The sequence below is a fragment of the Rattus rattus genome, chromosome 18, assembly GCF_011064425.1.
Source record: "Rattus rattus isolate New Zealand chromosome 18, Rrattus_CSIRO_v1, whole genome shotgun sequence".
In the NCBI taxonomy this organism is placed as follows: Eukaryota; Metazoa; Chordata; class Mammalia; order Rodentia; family Muridae; genus Rattus; species Rattus rattus.
In genome coordinates this window covers 16,583,707-16,604,050 of record NC_046171.1, presented here as the reverse complement: position 1 = coordinate 16,604,050, position 20,344 = coordinate 16,583,707, and the positions used below count along the sequence as shown (strand labels likewise).

At 45.7% G+C, this 20,344-nt stretch overlaps 1 protein-coding gene across 1 annotated transcript in view; it reads left to right on the top strand.

The window, feature by feature from the left end:
* The window catches only part of Slc16a9 (solute carrier family 16 member 9), a 39,153-nt gene extending 20,325 nt beyond the window's left edge, over window positions 1-18,828 (top strand). Inside the window, exons 3-6 of the mRNA XM_032889138.1 lie at window positions 1,643-1,786; window positions 8,927-9,022; window positions 16,940-17,848; window positions 18,544-18,828. Of these exons, the coding sequence (XP_032745029.1) occupies window positions 1,643-1,786; window positions 8,927-9,022; window positions 16,940-17,848; window positions 18,544-18,725 (1,331 nt within the window). The 3' untranslated portion in view covers window positions 18,726-18,828. The remainder of the gene's footprint in view (window positions 1-1,642; window positions 1,787-8,926; window positions 9,023-16,939; window positions 17,849-18,543) is intronic.
* The last annotated feature ends 1,516 nt before the right edge of the window (window positions 18,829-20,344 follow it).

Genomic DNA, 20,344 nt, shown 5'->3' with positions numbered 1-20,344 from the left:
CTTTCTGGGCTGGCAACTGAATGGGTTTTGGTTATTGCCTTGCCTGCCACTCACCTCCCCTGTACAAATACCAACAAAGTCAAGCAATACTCACGTGATCAAAGGTTGTCTTTCTTAGCCTGAGTTTGAGATTCGTGATGTTAGCTGGCGCAAAGAGGGAGGAGCCAGCCACACTAGACGCCTAGCCACTGAGGAAGACTTAAGGCACTCACGAGACCTGGATCCTTCTGTTAGGAAATCCTTCTTGCACACCAGGTCCACCCGTTTGCTGCTGTATTGTTTCTCAGTGTTTGCTAACTTATGGCTTCGTTGTAGCAGATCTCGCTGGCCTTGGTTCTTGGGCCCTCAGAAACATTTTAGGAGAGGGAGATGCGACGACCACCGTTTTCCTCAAAGGGCATAATTTCTTCCTTAAAGCTATATCTTCTACTTGTTTCTTTGGTTTGGGTTTTAATTTTTTTGAGATAGAGTCTCACGATGTAGCCCAGGCTAGCCTCAAACTCATGGTGATCTGCCCACCTCACAGTGCTCTGCATTCAGAGTGCTGTGATTAAAACGTGTTCACCACTGGGTTCTGCTTACCTACCATGGTGGTTTGAATGTGAAAGGTCACAAGCTCCTGTCTTAAAGGATTGGTCTCCAGGTGGGAGGGTCTATTTCCCGGCACATGGGGAGATTTGAAGGGGGTCTTAGGAGGAGGAATTAGGTCAAGGTATCCTGCCCCCCCCTCCTTCTCTTGCTCTCTCCTTTTCTGTTTTCTGGCCTCCCATGTCCTCATAGTCTTTGTGGCTATCTCTCTCTCTTTCTCTCCTACCCCCACCCCCTTAATAAACCACCTTCCCAGGTTTTAAAGGGAAGCCCCTCCTCCCCTTTAAGGCCCTATCACATTTAGATCTCCATTTACTGCAATGGTTCTCAACCTTCCTAATCCTGCAACCCTCATGTTCCCCATGCTGTGGTGACCCCCCACCACAACCATAAAATTACTTCAGTTGCTACTTCATAACTGTAATTTTGCCACTGTTATGAATCTTAAATGTGAATATCTGATAGCAAGATCCTTCCATGGTGAAATCAGTTTATCGGGCCAAGTAACCCAACAGCCTTCCGTTCCAATTTGCTGGGTGCTGTGATCCTGGGCACTCCTGACATGTCGCCTCCAAGACACAATCTGTCTCAAGACCTATTTCATATCCACTGTTTTCTTAGGCTGAACGAATTCAGGCACCAATCACCGCGGCCTGCCCGTAAGTGAGCAGTGCTCAGAACTCCAAGAGGTGCCAAGTGTTTGATCTCAATTTTCGGATGAGGAAACTAAGCCTGAGATCCAACAACTCCGTGAGAGGGAAAGCCAAAACCGAGGCTGGCTCCGACACTCACCTTTCCCCACAGTGGACTCACCGTTCTTTAATTTCTTAACAAGAAATGGAATAAGATAACTTCCCAGGGCAGCAGTAAGACTAAAGCAGAGCGCAGCTGTCACATGGAGCATCTCCTGGACGAGCTAGCGCACCGCGCATGCTCAGAACCGAAGCTCCTGCCTTTCGTTGTGCTGGAATCGTCTCGAACTGACAGTGGGTAGATCGTGTGGTTATAAGCAGGGGGTCGCTGCTACTTAAGTGAAGGTCTCAATTTCTTCCAGGTCCTGTGTGCAGTCTCTTCGTCTCATCTTTTGGAGCGAGACCCGTCACGATCTTTAGTGGCTTCCTCGTGGCTGGAGGCCTGATGCTGAGTAGCCTTGCCCCCAATATCTACTTCCTGTTTTTCTCCTACGGCATCGTTGTAGGTAAGGAGCCGGGTCCCCACGAGCCTTCTGATTCCAGGTCCACATCAGTTCACTGATACCGTTTATTATTAAGTCAATCCGAGGAGTAAAAAACGTTTCCTAATACCTTCCTTTCGACGACCACCTCTCTCAAAGTTGTGGCTCTGTGGTTCTTTTATGATTTTATGTACACTATTGTTTTGCCTGAGTGGATATCCGTGTACCATGCCTATGCCTGGTGCTCATGGAAGTCGGAAGACGCTAAAGGGCCATTTGGAACTCTGGTTGCAGTTATGAGCTGCCAGGTGGATGCTGGGAAATTCTTTTTCTTTTTTTTCTTTTTTTTCCGGAGCTGAGGAGCTAACCCAGGGCCTGAGAGAGATGGCAAGTGCTCTACCACTGAGATTAAATCCTGGTAGCCCAGGATGAGGGAAATTTAACCCTTTAGGTCTTCCAGGAGAGCAGCCAGAGAGAGATGGCTCAGCAAGATCGATCTTTTAGCACAGGATGAGTGCATTTGGACAGTTCCTTATGCCTCTTCAGGGGGCTCACGCCAAATCCCCAACCCCCAGGAAGATATTTCAAGTTCTCCTCTCTGCCTAGCACCAGCAAGGAAAAGCGAGACCGGAGAACGTAAGCTGGGAGATTCCTGATGTGGGTCACTTCTCTCTGTTTGCCACCGGGACTTCTGCAACAGTGGACAGGGTTTCAGTTTCTTGCTAGCTCCTCATCCAGAGGTTCGAGTCGATACACAAAGTGGATTTTAAAAATAAGGCACGAGAGTAAGGAAGACAGCAGAGTGGGGATGCTCGACGAGCAAGGAGTAGAGTCTCATTCCTGTGTCGTGTATTGTATTTACACGTGTTTGGTGCTAAAAATCACTAGATAACAGTTAGAGTTCCTATCAGGTTCTGTTTACTTTAATTATGCAAATGAAATGACGGCTATTTCCTGTTACATTCACCTTAGAAAGAGTAGCATCATAAGCTTATCCCCAGCCCTCATTTAAATAGTTTTGTTATCAAAGATGGTTACCCCCACCATCCCCACCACCACACAGACACACACACACACTTTGAGACAGGTTCACTTGCCTTGGGTTCTCTGCATCCCGAGTGCTGGGATTAAAGGTATGCGTCACCAATTCCAGCCAAAGACAATTGAGTCTCACGAATGTACGGTTGTGCTAAGCAACTGTGATTTTTGGTGGGGTGTTTCAGTTTTGTTTTGTCTTGAAGCAGAATCTCGAGATAAGGCCCATTCTGGCTCTGAACTCTAGATCTTCCTGAATCAGCTTCCCTGACTTTGGAATTGTGTGTGTGTGTACTTCAGTAATAAATAATAAATATGAGTTTTATTATGAGGTTGCATATCTGTTGCCATAGGCACAGATGAGAAATAAAAGTGAATACCAAGACCAGGGCTGTTTTCAGTACCGTATTCTATGTACAGATCACGCACGCTTACATTTCAATGTCTTTTAATCCTATGCGGTCGTGCTAAAGGTCAGAAGTGAGAATCAGGGAGTCAAGTTGCTGGCCATCTAGGTAGAAGGACAGGCTGGGAAATGTGTAACTTGCCACACAGCAGAAGTGAGGCAGAGGGAAGCCAGTGCCCTGCGCTGGTGATGTATGTGTAGGTGTGCAGAGAGAGACAGGCTAGGGAATTGCAGTGTGACCTTAAATTAAAGCACAGGTGGGCTGTGGTCAGTGGATGCAGACTGGAAGAGAAAGGAGGGTAGCGGAGGACACACAGAGCCAAACACTCAGAACGGGATACAGTGGATAAGAAACAGCAAATTTTAAAAAGACTGTGTGTGTGTGTGTACACGCGTGCATGCGTGTGTGCATACAGTGCTTGTGGAGGCCAGAAGAGGGCGTCATAGCCCCTGCATCAGGGGTTACAGGCGATTATGGGATGCTTGGGCACTGGTTCTAGGAACCAAATTCAGCCTCCTCAGGAGAGCAGCAAAGTGCTCCAGTTCCCCAGCAGTAGCCTTTTCCTAGGTATTTTAAAAAGAAGTACACGTCATCTGAGAATCCGCAGCTACGTCAAAGCATCCGACAGAAGCAGCCTGGTGGAAAGCGTTGCATTTTCTGTAGTTTCTATTGCAGAGACACGGAGCGATGCACACCGCAGCTTAGATAGGCAGGCAGTGTGCTAAAGACTCAGGGAGCTGTGAGGAAGTCAGAGTTCCCATGGCCACAGGAGGTCAGAGAGGAAGGCTGAGGTGGACTGGGAGCAGGAGGTGGATCCTTTGGGCAGTGGGCGTGATGAGGAGTTTAGTGTCTGGCCGTGTTACAGATCTCTCTGAAGAAGAGCCGGAGGGTCTTCAGAGGCCATCCACGGTTTCCGAGCCATCGGAGAGAGTAGCAGTGAGAATGCACACACCTTAGGGAATGCTGGGTGTGTTTAAAGGCTGTGAAGGCGAGATAAAGAGAATTGTATAAGCTGGTTTGAAGGAGAAATCCTCGGCCACACTGATCTAATCTAAGGTGGCCTTGGTCCAAAATGAAACTAGCTGTAGAGGTCCTTGTTGGAAGTGCGTGTGTACACGCATGCATGCGTGCGTGCGTGAGTAGTGTGTGTGTGTGTGTGTGTGTGTGTGTGTGTGTGTGTGTGTTTGCAATGGCTTTTGTGCAGGTCATGGTTTGTAGAGTCATTTGTGAAGGGCTCTTGACAGTTCTCACTTTCAGGGACATATGCCTGAGATCCTGTTCTTCACAGCTCCTAGCTGTGTGTGTGTGTGTGTGTGTATGTATGTATGTATATATGTATGTATGCATGTGTGCATGTATATGCACATATGTATGTGCATATATTTTATGACTGTATATATGTGTGTATGTATATGTGTATGCATGTATATTTGTATGAATATATGTATGTATGCTTGCATGTATATATATTTGTATGTATATGCATGTATGCATATATGTATATATATATGTATACATGTATGTGTGTGTGAGTTTTTGTTTTGTTTAATGGCTGGATGACAAGGACTCCATTTGGAGTACACTTTCACAGGGTGGGGTTACATTAAAAAGAAAGATTCTGAGTTGGGTCTCATCCAGATGGAGATGCAAAAGCGTAAAATGGGTGAAAAGGACTCAGGGCCATTGGATTACATTTCCTGTTCACCCTGTGTTTAAATACAGGGTACAGTTACATTTCACCTGTGCCTTGAACACTCAGAAATGCAGGCTTTGAAGAGTCCATTATGTCTGTTCATTGTACATGGTACTGTGCCACATGAGGTCAAATAAATATAAATATATATACACATATAAATATTATAAATAATATATAATATAATAAAAATACAAATATATATACACATATGTACACTTTATACATTCAACCCCCACTCCCTCCTCCTTCCCCTTTGCCTCCCATTAGTCCCCTAGACCCTCTAGAATCTAGGAGCCACAGTTGAGAGAAAACACGATGTTCCTGACAATGACTGAGTTTGCCTAAATGTGGTTATTCCGTGTCAAAATTATCATGCTTCTTAGACAATTTTCGCTGCTAGAATTTGACCAAAGCTTACCGACCACCAGAGAATGCTTTAAGACAATAGTTCGGAAACTATAACGTCTTAGGACTTTTTAATTTTCTTACTTAGACCTCTAGGGAAGTTTAGATGTATGGACTATATATTTACTTCCTGTATCGTGTTTTAGTATATTACATATAAAATATAATACATTTAGGGCTGAGGAGACAGAGGCCTCAGCCATTAAGAGGACCCATATGAAGCTCCCAACACTCTCGGCAGGCAGAGCACGACTGCCTGTCTGCACCTCTGGGGGACTGGCTGCCCTCTTCCGCCTTCACAGACAACAGGGTTCAGGCAGTTATACTGACATAGCATACCTATGGTATGCCAGCATACAGACCGTGAGCACACATGATACATATAAATTGAAAACAAAGTAAATCTTAACAATTAATAAATACAAATGTAAAAGGTTAATTAATTTTTAAAGTTTTTTTTTTAATTCATTTATCTTTTTTTTTTCCCTTCCAGACAGGGTCTCTCTATAGAGCCCCTGTTGTCCTAAAACTCACTCTGTAGACCAGGCTGTCCTTGAAATCACAGAGATCCGCCTGCTTCTGCCTCCCAAGTGCTGGGATGAAAGGTGTGCACTACCACACCCGGCTGTTAATTTGTCTTTATTTCGTGTGTGTGTGTGTGTGTGTGTGTGTGTGTGTGTGTGTGTGTGATTGCATGAGCCTTGGCCTTATGTTCTTAAACTGCTTTAGTTTATGAAAGGTCACAGCCTGGTATGTTGACACTGATGACAGATTTATGGTGAAAAGTAATTATATATTTTGTGACAAAACGTCTGAGAGGTTTGGGGGGTTACGTGTGAACCAGCACCCATGCATCTAATGCTGTGGAATTTATTGTAGACAAATGGTCTTGGGACAAATTCCCGAAGATTTTGCTCCCATTTTCAGAGATGTCAGCCCATCATGGTTGGAAAGACCAGAGAGCAGAGAGAGAATTCTCTGTCAGTGACTTTCTTAACTCTCCCTTTGGTCCATCCGAGCGCCAGCTATGGATGTACCACCCACATTCGGGCTGCGTCTCCCTGCAGGAAAGGCCCACACAGACATAGCCGAGGTCTATGTTCCCTTGGGTGCTTCTTAATGCAATCAAATTGAGAGCCAGGATTCACCACCCAAGTCTGGCTTCCTGAAGACGTGTTCTCCTGTGTCTGTCTTTACTGCCTGCTGCAGGGAGTGCTGTTGAAGCCTGCAAGGAAAATATGGACGGACAGACACATACACACACACACACACACACACACACACACACACACATACACACACACACACACACATACACACACACACACACACCACACACACACACACACACCACACACACACACACACACACACACACACACACACACACACACACACACACACACCACACACACACACACACACACACATACCACACACACAACAAACACACATACACACACCACACATACACACCACACACACATACACACACACCACACACACACACATACACACACACACACCACACACACAAACACACACACCACACACATACACACACATCACACCATATACCACACACACACATACCACACACACACACATACCACACATACTCACCATACACACACACACACATACCACACACATCCCACACACACACACACCACACACACATAACACACACACACACACACACACACACACACACCACACACACCCACACACACACTTACACACACACACACACACACACACACATACACACACACACACACACACACACACACACACACATACACACACACATACCACACACACACACACACACACACACACACACACACACACACATACACACACACACCAACTCTATAACACACACACACACATGAGTGGACCACACACACATAACAGCCAAGGAGTCAGACACACACTCTCAGCCACATACCCCCCCACATAGACTGGGACATGGGACCGACACACACATACCACATACACATGTTGCACACATACAAACAGCTGAGCCATCATTTCCATACACAATCACACACATTCCAACACAGATACCATTCGATATTGAACACAAACTTGGTAGGAGGTAGGTTCACCGTGACGCAGAGCCTGATCCCGCGGAGGTACACCTCCATCCGTGGTGATGTGGGGTCTGTTGGTTTATTCTGTGCTTGGAAAAGATCTGTATCCAAACCTGATCCAAATACTGCAAATTGCTTGTTTGAAAAATATTGGTTCTCCAAGAAATAAAAGAACCTTAAAATGCTAACACATTTTATGATAAAACGCCCAAAGTCATTTCTATTATTGTCACCAACTCAGTAGGTATGGCGGTGCGTGTGGGCTGTGCCAGAATTCCGGGGGCTACTGCAGGAGGACTGGAAATCTGAGGCCGGACCGAGTTTGCAGGGTGTGGTTGAGCACTGAGTTCCCAAAACGCTTACTCTGCGTTTGTTAAAGCCACAGTGTCTATTTACTCGGAGTCTAAGTAGTTAAGCAGTGAAAATTACCTCAGCTCAGTCAATAAGCCGGTGGTTTATTTATGTGCTATTCCTCGAGAGGTCATCAGGACCAGATAACCTAGCAGAGAAAGATAAAATGTAAGTGCCGGGAAGCCAAACGAGAGACTAATGGGAAAAAGCAGAGTTTCTGGTCAGTTTCCCGGTAGTGATAGAAACTGGGCAATAAAAAACCAACAAGCTAGAAACAACCAGGAGAAGTCAAAGGTAGCCTTGAGGCTACTCTTAATTATGGAGATTTTCAAACTTACAGTGAATTGGAGAATATCAACGGATGGACTTAGAGATAAAAGCTTTGTGGGCAGAGCCTTTGTTTTGGTGACTGGGGTGTGAAACAGCAAGGGGAGGAGCTTAAAGTTGTTTAGGGAGGGCTAAGGAGATGGCTCAGTGGTTAGGAGCACCAGGCTGCTCCTCCAGAGGACCTGGGTTCGATTCCCAGCACCCATGTTGGGTAATTCACAGCCACCCACAACTCCAGCTCCCGGGGAATCCAGTTCTCTCTTTTGGGCTCCAGCAGCACCTGCATACATGTGTGCAAACATGTGCATCCACATAAATAAAAGAAAAATATTTTTTAAAAAAATTGTGGGGTTGGGGATTTAGCTCAGTGGTAGAGCGCTTGCCTAGCAAGCGCAAGGCCCTGGGTTCGGTCCCCAGCTCCGAAAAAAAAAAGAAAAAAGAAGAAGAAAAATAAAAAATTGTTAAGAGGCCACAGAGGAAGAACAGAGCCACCTCAAGGACTTAGATGAGACAGAGGGCTGGGATGCGGTCACAATTAAGTTTCAATATATGGTGGATGGCTTCATCATTTACTGTCTCTTCCTTGTGTCTCAGTCACACATGAAGTATTCTTTTATACTTCAGGAATTAGGCCATTTGTTTAAAACTTGACCCTGATGTTAATGGGAGGTGGGGTGAAAAATGGTGTTTTACCCAAATGGATGTTTTCCCAAATATTCAGTCTGTAATCCTGACGAGGAGCGGTCTTGGGACTCTGGAGTTTGTCAACCCGATCCAGAGCTTCCCCTTGTTTTACATTAAAACTGTGCACCTGTCTGAATTCCCACTGTCTTCTTGTGTTCAGGTCTCGGATGTGGCTTACTATACACGGCGACGGTGACCATCACATGCCAGTATTTTGACAGCCGCCGGGGCCTCGCCCTTGGCCTGATTTCAACAGGTACCTTTTCAAAATTAAGTTGAGTATTGTCACACGTTAATGTTCGAAACCAGGTGACTAGGTGTAAAACACGCGTGTGTAAACCAACCCCTACCCACCTGCCAACCAGAAAGATGGCTTTTTACAGTAAAATTGCTTTCTATAACACTACTAGAGGGAAAGTTTTGTTTTCTACGGTAACTATGGGAATAGCTCTCAAAAACCCCAAGATCCAAGCCAGGATCTGGTAGCCCTAGGCTTAAATCCAAGGCAGAGGCAGGCAAATCTTTCTGAGTTTGAGGCCAGGCCAGCCTAGTGTACAGAGCAAGTTCTGGGACAGCCAGAGCCATAGAAACCCTGTCTTGAAAAACAACCCCACAACCCTCCCCCCCCACCTGCTGCTGAGATCTGTAAATGTCAAATCTGAGTACTAGACTTCAGTGTGATGTATGTAGAAGAAGCTTCCAGGTCCAGGGTGCTGGGAGCCATATTCGGGAAAGGGTTTGGATGAAAAGCAGAGAATCCTAAAATCTCCTGCTCTGAGAAGGAAGGAGGGGAAAGAAATGAAACAATTTATCCCCCAGCCACGGCCTGAGAGTCTGAGCTTAGCCTTGCCACAGAATGTAGAACTCACAGCTTGCCTAAGGGCTTGATCTCTGAGCAGGACCTTACTCACTGACTTATCTACACATCCAAGCAACACACCCTCTTATCTAACAGATGATCCCCGAAGGCATAACGTATAAACTTCAAGCCAGGCTCAGGTAGCTCATTTCTTCCAGTTCACACTTGGGTTTGGTGTGGCTGGATCGGATCGTGCCCCTGCAGCCAGTCTGGGCTATAGGTAGAGAGGACCTGTCTCAAACAGAGAAAGACATATATTAGATTCGAATATAATTTCTGGGCTCCTCAAGATATTTCGAAGTGCTATTTCATGTGTTAGATGCATTAAAAAAAAAGTTAAGGTAGTTTCAGTTTCTGTGACCAATATTTTATCAACCTAATCAGGGTAGAGGTTTTCAATCTGTGGGTCGTGACACGACCCCTTTGGGGGCTCAACCTACCCTTTTAAAGGGATCTTATGTCAGAAATCCTGCATATCAGATATTTGCGTTATGATTCCCAACAGTAGCAAAATTAGAGTTATGAAATGGCAATGAAAATAATGTTATGGTAGGGAGTCACCATAACTGGATTTATTAAAGGGTCACAGTGTTAGGAAGGTTGAGAACCATTGGTTTAGGGGGTGAGCTGATAAGTTAGCAACAAGTTCAGTTAACCCAAGCTAGTTAGTTGGTTTTGGGGGGGCGTTGAGGGTAGGGAGGGGTCCCGAGAGGTCTAACTCACCAAGCTGCCACACATCAACTGTTACCTGGCACTTAGATCTTCAGTAACGCCTTGTTCTTGAGGCTAACCAGGGCCACAAGGAGAAGAACCAACACTGTAGGTAGGAAATGGGAGCTGTGGTCCAGGGCGAGATGAGGCTGGGATCTGAGAAAATGGCTGAGACAAAAACCAGAGAAGGAACACAAAACAGATGGTTAGGATTCCAGAGCAGTGGGAAGGTAGTTTAGAACACTGTCACCCAGAAATGTGAAGTAATTGTGGTCCAGAAACCCAAAGGATAAAGGGCATGTGTGTGTGTGTGTGTGTGTGTGTGTGTGTGTGTGTGTGTGTGTGTGTGTGTGAAAATGCTACTTAGTTGCGTGTATGTCTGTGTGCGGGTTTGTGCATGTGAGTGCAGGTACCCACAGATGCCAGTAGAGGGCGTCAGATCCCCTGGAGCTGGAACAACCAATATGTTCTCCACACGCTTGAAAATGCAGGTCTTCTACAAGAGCAGGAAGAGTTTTATTCCAAATTAAAGATGGATTTTTTTTTTAACAGTATATTCTTGTTATGGGTCCTTCTTCCCTCAACAACTCCTAGAGTCTCCCTACCTCCCCCACATTCTCATTAGAAAACAAACAGGCATCCAAGAAAATAAATAAATAAATAAATAATCATAAAAGAAGATAAAGTAAAAGTAAATAAACCTGAATATGACAGAAAATAAAACAAAAAAACAAACCAAGGGCCAACGAAGAGCCCAAGAAACGCACATAGACGCAGAAACGCACACATGAGAGGAGTGCATAGAAATCACCTCAAAACACAAGCAGAAGATTTGTAGGACAAGAAAACACGGGGAAAAAAAACATGCCCAGACAAAGCATTATGAAACAACAAACAAAAGAACCAACAACAAAAACACCTCCAAAAATACCATAGAGTTTCTTTTGTGTTGGCCAGTTGCTAGAGAAAACTAACTTTTTCTTTTGCAAGTGGTTATCCATTGGAGCCAGCTTCTGGGCTAGGGGTAGGGGATGCGGGTGTGACTTGTGCCCACTTCCTCTCTTATTGCTGTAGGAAGTGCTTTTTAGCCGTGCTGTGAAACTAGACTTCTGTCATTCGCTGGCTGGTGGTGTTTTGCCTGCCATGTGTGTCTTTGCACCACATTCGTGCAGTGCCTGAGGCCACCAGTAGGGGGCGTTGGATTCCACCTGAAAACTGCAGTGACAGATGGTTGGGAGCCGTCCCTATGGGCACTGGGAATTGAACCTGGGTCCTCTGCAAGAGCAGCCAGTACCCTTCCTCGCTGCATATCCCTGCTCTGTGTCTCCGTTTTCTGAACTGTAAAATGGGAATAGTAAATATCAGACACAACGCTTGATTGTGCGGACTGCAAAGGCACGCACCGACTGGGGGGGGGGGGCAGCGGTTGCAATTATGATCAAAATATCCCATCCTGTTCAAACTCACTGACGCCGGAGTTACTGAAGGTGTCCTGCTGTTGCGTGGCTCTCGCTTTGCACTCTGTTCAGAGGGCAGGGCAGAGGGCCTGCACTGTAGCACAACAAGTCCAAAAGGCAACACCCGCGGGCAGTCGAGGATTGAAGGGGTTTTCGGTTTCAACCCACGGGAGGCAGGCGATTTGAAAGTGAGGCCAAGGCGCCCGATTCCCTGTTATCTAAGGAGATCTCAGCAAAACAGTCACAGTACTCAGCAGGCTGAGACAGGAGGAATGCGAGTTCAAGCTCTGCTCTGGGTACACTGGGGGAGCCTGTATCAAAACAGACAACAGTAAAACCCGGAAGGTTGTGGGCTGTGATCTTCCTGAGCGGTGGGCAGAGGTTAGAGAACTGGCCTCTGGTCCTGTCTGCTTCTTGTGCATTGCGTAGGCTTGGATTTCTATTTTTAGCCCTATTTTTAAAAGTGAAAAGAACGTTTCACTGTGTGTATACATTCGGGGAAACCAAGTGTCCATAAATAGCTGGCTATCTGCTGTCTGGTGTCTCTGTGTTTCTGGGAGAGTTCAGTACTGAGGACAGACCGGCATTGGATGACTAATGTTGTCTTAAGTGTTTGTTCTCTGGTCTCTTACGGAAAAGCTTGAAACAATTGGTATTGATGAGCTAATTAACGCGCATGCGTGCGTGCGTGCCTCTTACCGTTGGAGGCTCCCTAAGCACCAATTATTTTTTTCCTGTCTGTAGCCGTGTGAGATCCAGACTCCGATGAAAGCGTAATTAGTGTGTTCTCTCACTCTGCTCTTTTACACCGACTATTTTTTCAATTAAGATGTTCTTGGAGACGATTAAAAATTAGAGCTTTGCGTTTTCCAAAACTCCACGAGGAAACTCTGAGATTGGTTCCGGTCACCTGGAAGAGTTCCCGCATCTTCTCTAAGGCACCGCCATGTTCTCGTGGGATACAGGCTTAGATATCCAATTTGGCCTGCCCCGTCCCACCGGGCATTGTAGCAGTTCAGTAGTATCGACTGAAGTGATTTGCTAGTCCAGGATATTGGCAGGCGGATTCTGTTGGTGAGCAATGGCAATTGCTTTTCGACTTAAGAGCAAAGCAGAACTTGGAATTTTAACTTGTATTCCTTTACTCCTCTCTGTCTCTCTCTCTCTCTCTGTCTCTCTCTCTGTCTCTCTCTCTCTCTCTCTGTCTTTCTCTCTGTCTCTCTCTGTCTCTCTCTCTCTGTCTTTCTCTCTGTCTCTGTCTCTCTCTCTCTCTGTCTCTCTGTCTTTCTCTCTGTCTCTCTCTCTGCCTTTCTCTGTCTCTCTCTCTGTCTTTCTCTGTCTTTCTGTCTCTCTCTGCTCTCTCTCTCTTTCTCTCTGTCTCTCTCTCTCTGTCTCTCTCTGTCTCTCTCTCTCTCTCTCTCTCTGTCTCTCTCTCTTTCTCTCTCTCTGTCTTTCTGTCTCTGTCTCTCTCTCTGTCTCTCTGTCTTTCTCTCTGTCTCTCTCTCTGCCTTTCTCTCTGTCTCTCTCTGTCTCTCTCTGTGAGTGTGTGTGTGTGTGTGCGCGTGCGCGAGCGCGCATACATGCGTGCATTCGTGGGTGAGTATAGGCACCTACTTGCCACACACAGCTCACTGTGGTCATAAGAAAGAAAACTTGCTGAAAATGGGAGTCACAGGGTTTGAACTCGGATCCTTAAGTGTGCCAGTCCATCTCTCTGCCCCCCCAAACAGAACTCGAAAAACACCGAGAACATGCTTAAGGGGCTGAGGAGATGGCTCAGCGGTTAAGAACATAGCTACTTTTCTAGAGAAGCCAGGTTCAGTTCCAGGCATCTACATATGGCAAAGTCATATGTAACTGCAGTTCCACGGGGATCCAATGCCTTCTTTGGGCTCTGCTGTGGTGCGCAGACAGGGACGTAAGCAAAACACTATACACAATAAATTTAAATCTTTTAAGAACACGTTTAGTGTCTAACGGTGTGGCATCTTGTTACAATCTGTAGACAGAAGTCACAAACTGTTCATGGGCGAAGAAACAGAAGATCTGTCTTAAAGTTCCCCCATTCTGCTTCATTCCTTGTTTTCTGAACAGCTCTTAGCTGCTGAAACGTGCACCACTTTTCAAAGACAGAGAAGGGATTGAGTTTGTTTATTAATTATTTTTATTTTCTGTGCATGAGTGTCTTTGCTCCACATTTGTGCAGTGCCTGAGGCGACCAGTAGGGGGCGTTGGATTCCATCTGAAACTGCACTTACAGATGGTGGGGAGTCGTTCTGTGGGTGCTGGGAATTGAACCTGGGTTCTCTGCAAGAGCAGCCAGTACCCTTCCTCGCTGCATATCCCTTTGCTCTATGTTATAATAGTTTTTGATGAGATGGGTTTTTAGAGCATGTGTACTGTGATCATGTAATGCAGACTTCTAAAATTTAACTTGTTTACATTTTCCTGCTGTTTCATGACATTTCCTAGTGACATTTAAATTTTTTAGATGCTCATTTAAAAAAAAATTTGAAATAAGAGCCCAACAAGAACAGCATAAATTAAACAGCACTGTGGTGTGCTTAGGAGATCGATGCTTGAGGAGACATCTTGTCCCTGTACGATGTATTCTGTAAGTGAAATACTCCATCAATCTCCCCTCAGCCTTTTCTTATACGTCTATTAATGCATTAAGAATATAAATCACGTGTTCCGGTGAGTCTGCAAAGAATTTAAGTGATCAAACCAATATAAATATCCTAAAATTAACCCATCAGCAGTCAGCACGGAGCTCACTACATACATTTGCATTTAATGCAAAATCCAGCCAAAGAACATTTGCTAAGAACACGAGGACCAGCAAGATGACCCAGAGGGTAAACACACTCCACGGAGTTCAAGTCCTAACACTCTTTTAATAGAAGGAGAGAACGGATTGCCGAAAAGTTGTCACACACAAACAACACACACACACACACACACACACACACACACACACACACACAAAGAATCAGACTTACATAGAAACAGACATAGACAGATACACACATGGACAGATAGACAACAGAGATAGACCAGGCACACAGAGACAGATAGAAACACACACACACACAGACACACACACACACACACACACATACACACTAACACTCACATTAACACACATTAACACACTCAGAGACACAGACATACATAGACAAACAGACACACAAACACAAACACACAGAGACAGACACATAGAGACAGACACACACATACACAACCTAACACACACAGAAACATACACACAAAGAGACAGACACAGACACACATAGAGACAGACACATACTCACACACACATACACATAGAGACAGATACAAAAACACACACATAAAAACACTAACACAGACACACAAAGAGACAGACACACACAGACACACTAACACACAGACACACAAACATGCACATAGAGACAGAGACATAAATACAATAACACACACAAAGACACACTAACACACACAAGAGACAGACACACACAAAGAGACAGACACAGAGACACATATACATACACACTAATACACATACACACACACAGACAGAGACATAAATACGGTAATACACACACAAAGACACACTAATACACACAAGGAGACAGACACAGACACACAAAGAGACAGACACAGAGACACATACACACTAACACACATACACATAAACACACACACACAGACACACATAGAAATAGATACAAAAACACATACACATAAATACACTAACATACAGACACACATAGAGACAGACACATAAATACACTAACACACACACAGAGACAGATACAGACATACATAGAGACAGACAGACACACACACACTCACACTCACACTCTGGAAAGTGCATGGCCATATAAAAATCCATACTCACAAACAAATGTAATTTTAAAATTAAAAAAATCAACTCCAGGGGTTTCTGGAGTTGGGCTGACTGAACAGAGTCCTGCTTATGTTATTTGCAACTCTGAGATCTGTGGTAAAATTTTCAGATTCTCTCGCCCTTACTTCCTCTGTGGATTGGGGGGTATAGTAGGATGTTCTCAATAAGGAAAATGATAAGGAAGACCATGTATTCAGAGTATACAACAGGGAGCTGGGGAGCTCACTCAGCAGGTAAAAGCAGTGATGGCTTTCACGGAGGACTGAGTTCAGTTCCCAGCACCCGCATCAGGCAGTTCACAGCCACCTGTAATTCCAGCCACTGGGATCTGATGCCTTCTTGTGGCCTTTGTAGGCACCCACTACACACACACACACACACACACACACACACACACACACACACACACACCATCATCATCATCACCATCACCACCACCATCATCATCACCATCTAAAAATAAGGGTAAACCCTGGGGCTGAAGAGATGGCTCAGTGGTTAAGAGCATTGGTTGGTCTTGTTGGGGTAGAAATCTCAACTCAGGTCCCGACAAACCACATCAAACCAATATAGTTCCACGTGGAAAGGTTTAATGAGAGAAGAAAAGTAGAAGAGGAGAGGGATAGAGGCCGGCCATGAGCGTGTGGAGGGAAGAGGGGAGGGGAATGAGGAGAGACGGGACAAAGGGGAAAAGGGGAAGAGCAGGGAGCAAGAGAAGAAAGGGCAAAAGAGAATGAAGTGGGGGCAAGCAGCCCCCTTTATAGTGCCAGGCACAGCTGACTGTTGCCAGGTAACTGTGGGGCGGAGCATACCCGGCTGTTGCCAGGTAACTGTGGGGGTGGGGCTTAGACAGAATACCAACAGGTCTTAAAAAGGATCTGACACTGGTTCCCAGCTCTCACATGGCAACTAACAACTGTCCCTGGAGTTCCAGGGGATCCAGTGCCTTCTACTGGCCTCCATGGGCACTGTGCATGCGTGGCACACATATAACCATGGAAGAAAAACAGGCACACGCATAAAATAAAATGTAAACATCCTTTAAAAAATAAAATAAATCCTAAATGCTGATAGGGTCTTTGAACATTATAAAGATGGACGCCCTGTCCGTTCTGACGTACTGTCATCCGAGTGTACCTATATGTTAAAACAAAGACCCCGTGAGGACCAGTGTAAATAATAGGCATAATCGTAATGCCACCAATGTGTGTTCTAAAAAGCGATCAAGACTGAACCGGTCTCCCTCTCTTACAGGTTCGAGTGTGGGGCTATTCATCTACGCCGCTCTGCAGAGGATGCTGATTGAGTTCTATGGCTTGGATGGGTGCCTGCTCATCGTGGGAGCTTTAGCTTTAAACATTCTAGCCTGTGGTAGCCTCATGAGGCCCTTGCAAACCTCCGACTGTCCTTTTCCTGAAAAGATAGCTCCGGAGAATGTTCCAGACAGATACTCCATGTACAACGAGAAAGAGAAGAACCAAGAAGAAACTATGACCTTCCAAGACAAGGGCTACAGTAACGAAGATAAATGCTTGCCCAATGGTGACTGGGGAAGGGAGACTTCCCTTCCTAAAAGCCCTACAGGCGCTGCGCACACCAAGGAGCCCGAGCCGTACAAAAAGAAGGTCGTGGAACAGACTAATTTTTGCAAGCAACTTGCCAAGAGGAAATGGCAGGTATATAGGAACTACTGCGGAGAGACCGCGTCTCTTTTTAAAAACAAAGTCTTCTCCGCGCTTTTCATCGCCATCTTGCTATTTGACATCGGAGGGTTTCCACCGTCGCTGCTCATGGAGGATGTCGCGAGAAGTTACCACGTGCGGGAAGAAGATCTTACCATACCTCTCATCTCCATTTTTGGCATCATGACAGCCGTGGGCAAGCTTCTTTTAGGCATCCTGGCTGACTTCAAGTGGATCAACACCTTGTATCTCTACGTAGCTACCCTGATCGTCACTGGCCTGGCCTTGTGCGCAATCCCTCTTGCCAAGAGTTACGTCTCGCTGGCAATCCTTTCTGGGATCTTGGGTTTCCTTACTGGTAATTGGTCCATCTTCCCGTATGTGACCACGAAGACTGTGGGGATTGACAAATTAGCCCACGCCTATGGAATACTCATGTTCTTTGCTGGACTTGGGAACAGCCTCGGGCCACCCATAGTTGGTAAGATGCTCAGTTCACCGTTCTCTGTGATACTTGTTCTTAGCAATAGCATAGGTTTGCTCAAAGCAAAATGGATTATTTCACGGTAGTTAATTCAAGATTATTTTTTGGCAGGGCTATGGATGTAGCCCCTCTGGTAATGTTTGCCTAGCATGCAGGAAGCCCGTGGTTTATTCTCCAGATCTGTCTAAAACCAGGGGTGGTAGCTCACATCTGTAACCCTGGCACTTGGGAGGGTCTAAAGTGTGAAGTTCAAGCTCACATTTGGTATATGGTGAGTTTTAGGTCAGCCTGGGCTACATGAGTCCCTAACTCAGTGTACACACACACACACACACACACACACACACACACACGTATTCATACATGCACTTGCACACACATTCACACATACATGTATACACGCACGCATGTACAAATGCACAAACACATGCATGCACACGCACACATTCACATGTATGCGCACACACATACATGCACGCACACTCACACGCACATGCCTGTAATAGAGTCGAATAAGCTGATATACCTCCTCTGACTTTGTTCTCATTCTTTAGTTGGAAGAAACGACAAACACTAGCCTCAAAGATGTAACAGACTCCTCTCTTAAAGCGCAGGCAGCCATGTTGGAAGCAGGTGGGAGCATGCACACGGCTTCTATGAAACTTACGTTGTTCTAACCGCTCTCTCCTCAGGTTGGTTCTATGACTGGACCCAGACCTATGACATCGCCTTTTATTTCAGTGGTTTCTGTGTCCTGCTGGGGGGCTTCATCCTGCTGTTCGCCATCTTGCCCTGTTGGGGTATGTGCACCAAAAGGCTCCCTAAGCCAGCAGCACCAACAACCTTTTTCTACAAAGTTGCCTCTAATGTTTAGAGGGATATTAAAAGGCCTTATTTTCTCTATTTTTCTACTTTATACCATTCAGCAATATTTGTATGTATGTATGTATGAGTATATGTATGTAACAAATTGTTAAGCAGGTTCTCAAGAGTCATGATCTTATAGCAAAACGTCTCTGACTGACTCTGAGGGAGAACGTACTCTCGCACACCCTGTCTCTGTGTGCCTTGTGTATAACCTCGATCCCTTGTCTTCCCCTCACCCCTGAGAAGCGGGACTGTTCCGTTTCACCGTTGTTCGTGAGTTCACGCACTTTTCTCTGGGTGAAGTTTAAAGTCTCTGCTCTCCCTCTGAGTTCTCCAAGGTGCTCAGTGGGTTCTGTCTTAAACCGTGCACTCCTCATGATTGGATTTGTGTGAAGGAGTAACGGCTGTCTCCTCGACGTCAGACCTGCAAGTCCAGAGAAGTCCGTTTCATTTCCGGAAACGAAAGTGGTTGCAACATCACTAAGATGTCGAAGACCTCTTCAGGCAAGACACTTTATTCTTTTTTTTTTTTTTTTTCGGAGCTGGGGACCGAACCCAGGGCCTTGCGCTTCCTAGGTAAGCGCTCTACCGCTGAGCTAAATCCCCAGCCCCAGGCAAGACACTTTAAATCACAGCTGTCTGACGTCCATTTTCTCTTTTACTGTGCTTGATGATGTACTGTGGGGGCAATTTGGTGTTCACTGCCTTCCAACTTGCTCAATTCCTCCAGCAGCCCACCCGCATGGCTGGCTCCTAGGACCTCGCTCCCTGGTCCGCTCCGCTGAGGTCTCCTAAGAGCTGCTGGTTTGCCGGTTTCCAGCTTGGAAATACACCTTTGAACCATTCCACCTGGCAAATGGGAAGCGCCTGTTTGCTTTGAGCGCCATGAGAATGGGTTGCAAGGCTCTCGCATGTCTTCCAAATGAAGCTCGTGGTGGTTTCTCTGGGCTTTTCCCACTCTTGCATTTCTATCCGTGGATGGTGCTAAACCATGACGCTCTCAGTCCATAGATGTAGGAAAGGACAGAGCAAAGAGAAATTGCTACTCTCATCCAACCTTATCTAATCCAAAGAACAATGTTTGAGGGTGAAAATGTTTAATGAACGGGCATTTTTTTTTCTCTCTATAGAAATGGGTTTCAACTTTGGTATGCCTGAAACGTCTCCTGTAGAAACCTCAGTGCTTGGTACTACGCTGTTTTGTTTTATTTTTTGAAACAGGTTTCTCTACATAGCCTTAGCTATCCAGAACTTGCTTTATAGACCAGGCTGGCCTTGAACTCAGAGCCACCTGCCTCTGCCTCCCCAGGACCGTGATTAAAGGCAGGAGCACCTTTCCTGGCTAGGACTATGTTTTGGATTTTAATTCTGCATGTTGGTCCAAGCATCTGGACTTTAACGAACTCTGCAAGGATTCTGGTGACAGGGCCCGAGGACAGCTTTGGCAACAGTAAGCCTAGGCAGAAGCTCATGGGAGCAGGGAGGGCAAGCATACCAGGCAGGAAGCCCGGAGTTCATATCCCCAGCACCACAGGGAAAAATAAATAAATCAGATTGGTGGTAGATGACCATTTTTTTTTTCCTCTCTTGAGTGAAAGGGGAAAATAAAAGATAAACCATGCAGTC